The sequence below is a fragment of the Salmo trutta genome, chromosome 35, assembly GCF_901001165.1.
Source record: "Salmo trutta chromosome 35, fSalTru1.1, whole genome shotgun sequence".
Lineage (NCBI taxonomy): Eukaryota > Metazoa > Chordata > Actinopteri > Salmoniformes > Salmonidae > Salmo > Salmo trutta.
In genome coordinates, this window is record NC_042991.1 from 31305511 (window position 1) to 31317622 (window position 12112).

A 12112-nucleotide genomic window follows, 5' to 3' on the forward strand; every position below is an offset into this window, starting at 1 on the left:
CATTACATGGGCTTGCTCCTACCTAGCTTTCCGATTTGGTCCTGCCGTACATACCTACACGTACGCTACGGTCACAAGACGCAGGCCTCCTAATTGTCCCTAGAATTTCTAAGCAAACGGCTGGAGGTAGGGCTTTCTCCTATAGAGCTCCATTTTTATGGAATGGTCTGCCTACCCATGTGAGAGACGCAGACTCAGTCTCAACCTTTAAGTCTTTACTGAAGACTTATCTCTTCAGTAGGTCCTATGATTAAGTATAGTCTGGCCCAGGAGTGTGAAGGTGAACGGAAAGGCTGGAGCAACGAACCGCCCTTGCTGTCTCTGCCTTGTCGGTTCCCCTCTTCCCACTGGGATTCTCTGCCTCTAACCCTTTTACAGGGGCTGAGTCACTGACTTACTGGTGTTCTTCCATGCCGTCCATGGGAGGGGTGCGTCACTTGAGTAGGTTGAGCCACTGACGTGGTCTTCCTGTCTGGGTTGGCGCCCCCCCCTTGGGTTGTGCCGTGGCAGACATCTTTGTGGGCTATACTCGGCCTTGTCTTCGGACGGTAAGTTGGTGGTTGTAGATATCCCTCTAGTGGTGTGGGGGCTGTGCTTTGGCAAAGTGGGTGGGGTTATATCCTGCCTGTTTGGCCCTGTCCGGGGGTATCATCGGATGGGGCCACAGTGTCTTCTGATCCCTCCTGTCTCAGCCTCCAGTATTTATGCTGCAGTAGTTTATGTGTCGGGGGGCTAGGGTCAGTCTGTTACATCTGGAGTATTCTCTTGTCTTATCCAGTGTCCTGTGTGAATGTAAATATGCTCTCTCTAATTCTCTCTTTCTTTCTCTCTTTCTCTCGGAGGACCTGAGCCCTAGGACTACCTGGCATGATGACTCCTTGCTGTCCCCAGTCCACCTGGCCATGCTGCTGCTCCAGTTTCAACTGTTCTGCCTGCGGCTACGGAACCCTGACCTGTTCACCGGACGTGCTTGTTGCACCCTCGACAATTACTATGATTATTATTATTTGACCATGCTGGTCATTTACGAACATTTTAACATCTTGACCATGTTCTGTTATAATATCCACCCGGCACAGCCAGAAGAGGACTGGCCACCCCTCATAGCCTGGTTCCTCTCTAGGTTTCTTCCTAGGTTTTTGGCCTTTCTCAGGAGTTTTTCCTAGGGAGTTTTTCCCAGCCACCGTGCTTCTTTCACATGCATTGCTTGCTGTTTGGGGTTTTAGGCTGGGTTTCTGTACAGCACTTTGAGATTTCAGCTGATGTACGAAGGGCTATATAAATAAATTTGATTTGATTTGATTTGATTCAAAGGGGGGTTTGATTTAGTATTTCCGGGGTTTTGGGTTGATGTTCTATGTTTATGTATTTCTATGTGTAGTCTGGTGAGTGTGTTTCTATGTTGTGCTGATTGGGGTTGGGACTCTCAGTTGAAGGCAGGTGTTGTCTATCTGCCTTTGATTGAGAGTCCCATATATTAGGGTGTGTTTGTGTTTGTTATTCGTGGGTGATTGTTCTGTGTTGAGCCTATGCTTGGCCAGACTGTTTGTTGTCGTTCGTTCGTTTCTAGTGGTTTTGTTATTTTTGTATTCAGTTGTTTTTGAAAATAAATAATCATTTAAAATGAGCATACACGTACCTGCTGCGTATTGGTCTACCTTTTCTGATGACGATTTCGCACTATCGTCAGAAGACGAAGACAATCGTGACACATAGTGTTTGCATAAAGGAGTTCTGTATCTATAATTCTTAAAATAATTTATGTATTTTGTCAACGTTTATCATGAGTAATTTAGTAAATTCACGGGAGGTTTTCGGTGGGTATGCTAGTTCTGAACATCACATGCTAATGTAAAAAGCTGGTTTGATATAAATATGAACTTGATTAAACATGCATGTATTGTATAACATAATGTCCTAGGAGTGTCATCTGATGAAGCTCATCAAAGGTTAGTGCTGCATTTAGCTGTGGTTTTGGTTTTTGACATATATGCTTGCTTTGAAAATGGCTGTGTGATTATTTTTGGCAGGGTACTCTCCTGACATAATCTAATGTTTTGCTTTCGCTGTAAAGCCTTTTTGAAATCGGACAACGTGGTTGGATTAACGAGAGTCTTATCTTTCAAATGGTGTAAAATAGTCATATGTTTGAGAAATTTAAGTTATAGCATTTTTGAGGTATTTTTATTTCACGCCACGCGATTCCACTGGCTGTTGAATAGGGTGGGACGCAAACGTCCCACTGGCGCAGAGAGGTTAAGAGTAATGGTGAAAAGTAATTGGAAACCCATCCCTATACAAGAAAGAAAACCATTAATTACAATTGAGTTACAGCTTCAGACCACGAGACAGAACGTCTAGCTTCTCCTCCCTGCAGATGTAGGCTAGGCCTAGAGATGACCATCTTCTCCTCCCTGCAGATGTAGGCTATGCCTAGAGATGACCATCTTCTCCTCTCTGCAGATGTAGGCTAGGCCTAGAGATGACCATCTTCTCCTCTCTGCAGATGTAGGCTAGGCCTAGAGATGACCATCTTCTCCTCCCTGCAGATGTAGGCTAGGCCTAGAGATGACCATCTTCTCCTCCCTGCAGATGTAGGCTAGGCCTAGAGATGACCATCTTCTCTCACTGACAGATGTAGGCTAGGCCTAGAGATGACCATCTTCTCTCACTGACAGATGTAGGGTCTCAAATCAGCCACTTCTGTCACTGTCCTCAGCTCAGCAGGCAGATGTCAATCAAAGGCTTGGTCCTTGGTCTCCAAGGAGACACCAGTTGGCCAAGAATGTGCCTGATTGCTAAAGTTGTCTTTCAGTCCCCGAGATGGTATTCGGGAGCAGGATTCTTTTCTTAATTCACGTTTAATTGAGTGCGGCCAAGTCAGCAGTTTTTGCATTGGTATGTTGGGTTGCAGTGGTCCTGGTGAGCAAACAAGTTTCCGAACCCCCGGCCCTGTATCTAATATAACTTAAGAGTTTAGGAACCAGGAATGAAGGGACGTGTATGACAATGACGTTTCCTTTCCCATCCCCGGCCCAAAGGAACCAATTTGAAATGAACTCCTGTCTACCACCCAATGTTTCGATAATCAAGTCTAACCCAGGATATTCATAAAGCTGTTCCAAGGGCTGTTCTATTTATTAGTATTAGTATTAGTATTTATGCTGCAGTAGTTTATGTGCCGGGGGGCTAGGGTCAGTCTGTTTCATCTGGAGTATTCTCTTGTCTTATCCGGTGTCCTGTGTGAATTTAAATATGCTCTCTCTAATTCTCTCTTTCTCTCTTTCTTTCTTTCTTTCTCTCGGAGGACCTGAGCCCTAGGACCATGCCTCGGGACTACCTGGCATGATAAGTCCTTGCTGTCCCCAGTCCACCTGGCCATGCTGCTGCTCCAGTTTCAACTGTTCTGCCTGCGGCTACGGAACCCTGACCTGTTCACCGGACGTGCTTGTTGCACCCTCGACAACTACAATGATTATTATTATTTGACCATGCTGGTCATTTATGAACATTTTAACATCTTGACCATGTTCTGTTATAATATCCACCCGGCACAGCCAGAAGAGGACTGGCCACCCCTCATAGCCTGGTTCCTCTCTAGGTTTCTTCCTAGGTTTTTGGCCTTTCTAGGGAGTTTTTCCTAGGGAGTTTTTCCTAGCCACCGTGCCTCTTTCACATGCATTGCTTGCTGTTTGGGGTTTTAGGCTGGGTTTCTGTACAGCACTTTGAGATTTCAGCTGATATACGAAGGGCTATATAAATACATTTGATTTGATTTGATTCTGGGGCAGCAGGTAGCCTAGTGGTTAGAGTGTTGGACTAGTAACCCAAAGGTTGCAAGCTTTCGGTTACAAATAAGAATTTGTTCTTAACTGATTTGCCTAGTTAAATAAAGTTCAAATAAAAAGCTGTTCCGACATTAAATCTAGAATAAACTGGTTTTAGTAACATGTTTTCTGTGAGGTTGCATTAGTCCCATCCATTGACTTAATCTATTTCTAGACAATATAGAGTTGAACAGACTCAAAATGTAAAGTTATCAGCATTTTGAGAGGTAATGACAGAGCAATCGCCTAAGCAACAGGCACTCACGCACACGTTAACTTAACACATCTGCTCTTTAACACCTTAGCCCCAGTCAGGCATTTGCCTGCTCATTTACAACCATTAGGAGACCCATTAGAAGCCAATTCACATTGACACAAAGCTCTCCTCCTGGTTTACGACACAGTAAACAAAACATCCAGCCCTACTGCTGCTTAAAGGCCTGGTTTAGGCTCGGGGCTAGAGAATCACTGAAGCCTCCAATCTCAAATGAGAGACTTTTCCATTCATTACAATAGACCATGACAGTTAGGGCTTGTGCTTTATCGCATGGCATTATTCTGTAGAAATAAAGAAAACGTGCAAGGATATTAAGTAGATAAAACACGTGTAGGCCTATAGAACTGTCAGAAATACTGCTTCAGTTTTAAATAACAAGGAAACATCCACATAAATACCGCTGCATATATCCATATCTGTCAATGCTCTTGAAATATTCTCAACATGTCTTGGAAGTCCAAAGAATGTGGGTTATTTCCAACTGGGTGAGGTAGTAGTATAATCTTTTATGTAGTAAAACATTAACACCATTCTGACATGTCTTTATCTACACTCATGATCAGGAAGTTAAGTGTGCTATTTACAAATGTCAGTGTGTTAGAGTACTAGGCTAATGAAAATAGGCCTACAATAACTGATACCGGGGCACTGGCAACAGTAAAAGCATGTGGGCTATTGACAAGTAGCAAAACAACAGGGTAGATGTTTAGCCCCCTATTTTGACAGTATTAGAAGTGCCCATGACACACAGACCAAGGCACATACATGAGGCTTTCAGCATGTTTAAAGCCACAGTGTAAGATTTCCTGTAAATTCATAGGATGAAATCCACTTCAGTTGAAAGAATGACTTATTTAATACCTTGTTGAGATTAACTCTATATCGTATCATAACAACAAATACTGTTTATGGCTTTGTTGTCATGGAATTTGAAGAATGATGTAGCTCAAAAACAAAATAGTGACGTTGCTCTATGAAATGTCATTCCTTGAATAGCCATGGGGCGCATAATCACCATTGTTTACGTTTGTTTGTGTTGGTGGTCCACTCTTTGATGACATGCACATGGGAAATTCCATTTTTCATTTAAAAAATGTATGCCAAACAAAAAACATTGACTTCAAAGTTTAACAAACCATACAACTCTAGGACTGCTTTGAACAATTCAGGCTACACAGAACATTTCAGAATTAGGGTAAAACCTCCCTCCGTTTATTATGTGACCACATTTTCCAAAATCTTTTAAAATAACTACTACGAATTAAGATTCAAAGACGCCTGCAGAAATAATTGGGTGTCAGCTATGACATAACACCTTGAATTTGAACTTTTTATTTTGGTTATTGAACTACAGTAGGTGAAGTGAATTTACATCCTCTAACATATACTGCTCAAAAAAATAAAGGGAACACTTAAACAACACATCCTCGATCTGAATGAAAGAAATAATCTTATTAAATACTTTTTTCTTTACATAGTTGAATGTGCTGACAACAAAATCACACAAAAATAATCAATGGAAATCCAATTTATCAACCCATGGAGGTCTGGATTTGGAGTCACACTCAAAATTAAAGTGGAAAACCAAACTACAGGCTGATCCAACTTTGATGTAATGTCCTTAAAACAAGTCAAAATGAGGCTCAGTAGTGTGTGTGGCCTCCACGTGCCTGTATGAACTTCCTACAACGCCTGGGCATGCTCCTGATGAGGTGGCGGATGGTCTCCTGAGGGATCTCCTCCCAGACCTGGACTAAAGCATCCGCCAAGTCCTGGACAGTCTGTGGTGCAACGTGGCGTTGGTGGAGGGAGCGAGACATGATGTCCCAGATGTGCTCATTTGGATTCAGGTCTGGGGAACGGGCGGGCCAGTCCATAGCATCAATGCCTTCCTCTTGCAGGAACTGCTGACACACTCCAGCCACATGAGGTCTAGCATTGTCTTGCATTAGGAGGAACCCAGGGCCAACCGCACCAGCATATGGTCTCACAAGGGGTCTGAGGATCTCATCTCGGTACCTAATGGCAGTCAGGCTACCTCTGGCGAGCACATGGAGAAATCCACACCATGACTGACCCACCGCCAAACCGGTCATGCTGGAGGATGTTGCAGGCAGCAGAACGTTCTCCACGGCGTCTCCAGACTCTGTCACGTCTGTCGCGTGCTCAGTGTGAACCTGCTTTCATCTGTGAAGAGCACAGGGCGCCAGTGGCGAATTTGCCTATCTTGGTGTTCTCTGGCAAATGCCAAACGTCCTGCACAGTGTTGGGCTGTAAGCACAACCCCCACCTGTGGACGTCGGGCCCTCATGGAGTCTGTTTCTGACCGTTTGAGCAGACACATGCACATTTGTGGCCTGCTGGAGGTCATTTTGCAGGGCTCTGGCAGTGCTCCTCCTGCTCCTCCTTGCACAAAGGCGGAGGTAGCGGTCCTGCTGCTGGGTTGTTTCCCTCCTACGGCCTCCTCCACGTCTCCTGATGTACTGGCCTGTCTCCTGGTAGCGCCTCCATGCTCTGGACACTACGCTGACAGACACAGCAAACCTTCTTGCCATAGCTCGCATTGATGTGCCATCCTGGATGAGCTGCACTACCTGAGCCACTTGTGTGGGTTGTAGACTCCGTCTCATGCTACCACTAGAGTGAAAGCACCGCCAGCATTCAAAAGTGACCAAACATCAGCCAGGAAGCATAGGAACTGAGAAGTGGTCTGTGGTCCCCACCTGCAGAACCACTCCTTTATTGGGGTTGTCTTGCTAATTGCCTATAATTTCCACCTGTTGTCTATTCCATTTGCACAACAGCATGTGAAATGTATTGTCAATCAGTGTTGCTTCCTAAGTGGACCGTTTGATTTCACAGAAGTGTGATTGACTTGGAGTTACATTGTGTTGTTTAAGTGTTCCCTTTATTTTTTTGAGCAGTGTAATTATGGTAACGGAATTTTAACATAGGTCCCTGATCTGTACTATACTGAAAATAATAATTATGGATATGAATGTCATTCTCTACATGGTAACGTATACTGAATAGGTACACAAAGTAATATGCAACATGCTTTTTTTGTTGTTTTTTGCATATTTGGGTTTTATTCTACACACTGGCTATTATTGGAATGAGCTCCGCCCCCAAACAAGACCACATTTGGTTGGTCACAAGATTGGATATCACAGTAGAGTACAGTACAGTACACCACAGTTCAGTACAGTAAATTAGACATGTTTAGTACATTACAGTAGAGTACAGTGCAATACAGCACATTACACTGTACTCCACTATAGTGTGCTCTACTGTACTCTAATTTTCTTTAATGTACTGTTCTGTATTTAGCTACACTACATGACCAAAAGTATGTGGACACCTGCTTGTCGAACATCTCATTCCAAAATCATGGACATTAATATGGAGTTGGTCCCACTTTTGTTGCGGAGGCATTCCACTACACGTTGGAACATTGCTGCGGGTACTTGCTTACATTCAGCCACAAGACCATTAGTGAGATCAGCACTGATGTTGGGCGATTAGGCCTGGCTCTGCGTTCCAATTCATCCCAAAGGTGTTCGATGGGGTTGAGGTCAGTGCTCTGTGCAGGCCAATCAAGTTCTTCCACTACGATCTCGACAAACCATTTCTGTATGGACCTTGCTTTGTGCACATGTCATGCTGAAACAGGAAAGGACCTTCCCCAAACTGTTGCCACAAAGTTGGAAGTACAGAATCGTCAAGAATGTCATTGTATGCTGTAGCGTTAAGATTTCCCTTCACTGGAACTAAGGGGTCTAGCCTGAACCATGAAAAACAGCCCCAGACCATTATTCCTGCTCCACCAAACTTTACCGTTGGCACTATGCATTGGGGCAGGTAGCGTTCTCCTGGGATCCGCCAAACCCAGATTAGTCCGTCGGACTGCCAGATGCTGAAGCGTGATTCATCACTCCAGAGAACACGTTTCCACTGCTCCAGAGTCCAATGGCGGCGAGCTTTACACCACACCAACCGACGCTTGGCATTGTGCATGGTGATCTTAGGCTTGTATGCGGCTGCTCGGCCATGAAGACCCTTTTCTTGGAGCTCCCGACGAACACTTATTGTGCTGACGTTGCTTCCAGAGGCAGTTTGGAACCCGTGTTGCAACCGAGGACAGACAGACACTTCGCGGCTGAGCTGTTTTTGCTCCTAGACGTTTCCACTTCACAATAGCAGCTCTTACAGTTGACCGAGGCAGCTCTGGCAGGGCAGAAATTTGACAAACTGACTGGCTGGAAAGGTGACATCCTATGATGGTGCCACGGGGGAGTCACTGAGCTCTTCAGTAAGGCCATTGTACTGCCAATGTTTGTCTATGGAGATTACATGGCTGTGTGCTCGATTTTATACACCTCTCAGAAACGGGTGTGGCTGAAATAGCCGAATCGACTAATTTGAAGGGGTGTCCACATACTTTTGTGCGTGTGTATATATACAGTACCAGTCAAAAGTTTGGATACACCTGCTCATTCAAGGGATTTTCTTTATTTTATTATTTTCTACATTGTAGAATAATTGAAACTATGAAATAACACATATGGAATCATGTAGTAACCAAAAAAGTGTTAAACAAATCAAAATACATTTTATATTTGAGATTCTTCAAAGTAGCCACCTTTTGCCTTGATGACAGCTTTGCACACTCTCAACCAGCACATTCTCAACCAGCATCATGAGGTAGTCACCTGGTATGCATTTCAATTAACAGGTGTGCCTTGATAAATGTTAATTTGTGGAATTTCTTTCCTTCTTAATGCGTTTGAGCCAATCAGTTGTGTTGTGACAAGGTAGGGGTGGTATACAGAAGATAGCCTATTTGGTAAAAGACCATATATAAAAAAAGACCATCAAATAAGCAGAGAGAAACAACAGTCCATCATTACTTTAAGACATGGTCAATCAATCCAGAAAATTTCAATTTCAAAATGTCAAGTTTCTTCAAGTGCAGTTGCAAAAACCATCAAGCGCTATGATGAAAATTACTCTCATGAGGACCGCCACAGGAAAGGAAGACCCAGAGTTACCTCTGCTGCAGAGGATAAGTTCATTAGAGTTACCAACCTCAGAAATTGCAGGCCAAATAAATGCTTCACAGAGTTCAACTAACAGACACATCTCAACATCAACTGTTCAGAGGAGACTGGTCGAACTGCTGCAAAGAAACCATTACTAAAGGACACCAATAAGAAGACACTTGTTTGGGCCAAGAAACACAAGCAATGGACATTAGATCGGTGGAAATCTGTCCTTTGGTCTGATGAGTCCAAATTTGAGATTTTTGGTTCCAACCGCCGTATCTTTGTGAGACGCAGAGTAGGTGAACGGATGGTCGCCGCATGTGTGGTTCCCACAGTGAAGCATGGAGGAGGAGGTGTGATGTGTGGGGGTGCTTTGCTGGTGACTCTATCAGTGATTTATTTAGAATTCAATGCACACTTAACCAGCATGGCTACCACAGCATTCTGATACGCCATCCCATCTAGTTTGCACTTAGTGGGACTATAATTTATTTTTCAACAGGACAATGACCCAACACACCTCCAGGCTGTGTAAGGGTTATTTGACCAAGAAGGAGAGTGATGGAGTATTGCATCATATGAACTGGCCTCCACAATCACCCGGACTCAACCCAATTGAGATAGTTTGGGATGAGTTGGACGGCAGAGTGAAGGAAACGCAGCCAACAAGTGCTCAGCATATGTGGGAACTCTTTCAAAACGGTTGGAAAAGCATTCCAGGTGAAGCTGGTTGAGAGAATGCCAAGAGTGTGCAAAGCTGTCATCAAGGAAATGGGTAGCTACTTTGAAGAATCTAAAATATAAAATAGGGGAGAAGGGCCTTGGTCAGGAAGGTGACCAAGAACCCGATGGTCACTCTAACAGAGCTCTAAAGTTCCTCTGTGGAGATGGGAGAAGTTTCCAGAGGACATCTCTGCAACACTCCACCAATCAGGCCTTTATGGTAGAGTGGCCAGATGGAAGCCACTCCTCAGTAAAAGGCACATGACAACCGGCTTGGAGTTTGCCAAAAGGCACCTAAAGACTCTCAGTCTGATGAAACCAAGATTAAACTCTTTGGCCTGGATGCCAAGTGCCACATCTGGAGAAAACCTGACACCATCCCTACAATGAAGCATGGTGGTGGCAGCATCATGCTGTGGGGATGTATTTCAGCAGCAGGGACTGGGAGACCTGTCAGGATCGAGGGAAAGATGAACGGAGCAAAGTACAGAGAGATCCTTGATGAAAACCTGCTCCAGAGGGCTCAAACTGGGGTGAAGGTTCACCTTCCAACAGGATAACGACTCTAAGCACACATCCAAGAAAACACAGGAGTGGCTTCGGAACAAATCTCTGAATGTCCTTGAGGAGCCCAGCCAGCCAGAGCCCGGACTTGAACCCGATCAAACATCTCTGGAGAGACCTGTAATTAGCTGTGCAGCAACGTTCCCCATCCAACATGACAGAGCTTGAGAGGATCTGCAGAGAAGAATGGGAGGAACTCCCCAAATACAGGTGTGCCAAGCTTGAAGTGTCATACCCAAGAAGACACGAGGCTGTAATCGCTGTCAAAGGTGCTTCAACAAAGTACTGAGTAAAGGGTCTGAATATTTATGTAAATGATTTAATTCCGTCTTTTATTTGTAATAAATTAGCAAACATTTCTAAAAAACTGTTTTTGCTTTGTCATTATGGGGTATTGTGTGTAGATTGATGAGGGGGAAAAACGATTTAATCTATTTTAGAATAAGGCTGTAACGTAACAAAATGTGGAAAAAGTCAAGGGGTCTGAATACTTCCCGAAAGTACTGTGTGTGTGTACATATGTACTCTTAGCTTTCACTTGACACCCAATTTGACATGCTCCAATGAACATCCCATGTTGGTGCTCATGGGTCCTTTTACATGGATATGCCTACATCTTACTGCGTGCCTTTAAAAGCGTTAGTCTTTTTGATTTGAAGCAAACACATGCACCGCAGGTTGTAACACGCCAAATGGGGCCCATAGACTACAAAACAAGTAGTAAAAACTGCAACCAATAACAATCCGCACTGCACTCTACAAATCTGAAAAATAAAGCAGCCTAGCCAACAATACTTTCTGTGCAGATGACCGCGACTTCATCACCTGACCACCACCACCCAATATGGATTTTCTCAATTTATCGCCCTCACTTGTTCTAGCCAAAAACAACTCGTATAAGGCATGTATTACACAAAGTATAGACTACAATGGTAAAACAAACGCAGCATCAATTAGACTGGGGTAAGCATGCTTTCCCAACCTGAAAACTCAGAGGAACTTTTGGTGAAGTTGCAGAAGACCGTCAGACACGTTATTCCCAACACGAGCGCGTAATTGATGGCTGAGAGAGGCACATCTGGGAAGAACATCCTTGAAACAGCGAGACGTTTTGGAGTTACTTCTTCTCCACGTTCTGAGGGTCCAGGGTTGCTTTGGAGTTTAGGTTCTGCGTGGCAAGCATCAATACATGCTCGGTCCCATTGTTGGTGCTCCGAATCACCTCATCATTCCTCGGAGGAGAGAAGGAACGAGAGCTCAAGCCAGCAGCAATTCACTTGGAAACTTAGATTTCCAACTGCGTGTGGAAGCGGCTGGCTGGCCCACCTGTAGGAGCGGTATCCGCATGGTCTCAAAGCCCTTTATTGAGCGCTGCATCAGTAAAGTCTCTGAGTGGACAGTCACTATATTACAAGCGATTATAACCATTTTTGTATCCATTCATAAATATAATATAAATAACTTTATTTCTTCCCAGAGACAACTTCGGTTCTGTCATTCGGATTAGATTTTTAAAATAAATAAAAAATAATACCACAATTCAAAGATGACAGGTACAAAATTAGATGCATTAAACAAGATAAATACAAAGTCATTACAAAAGATTTACATCAGTAAATTTATGGATTTAAACATTTTTTTATTTTTTTTTTACAAGTTTCAGTTCTATGCACTCT

General features: G+C 43.8%; 1 protein-coding gene across 1 annotated transcript in view; it reads right to left on the reverse strand.

The window, feature by feature from the left end:
- Positions 1 to 11720, reverse strand: part of eva1aa (eva-1 homolog A, regulator of programmed cell death a) — a 189246-nt gene extending 177526 nt beyond the window's left edge. The window contains exon 1 of the mRNA XM_029734229.1: positions 11419 to 11720. Coding sequence (XP_029590089.1) covers positions 11419 to 11527 — 109 coding nt within the window. The 5' untranslated portion in view covers positions 11528 to 11720. The remainder of the gene's footprint in view (positions 1 to 11418) is intronic.
- Between the last annotated feature and the right edge of the window lie 392 nt (positions 11721 to 12112).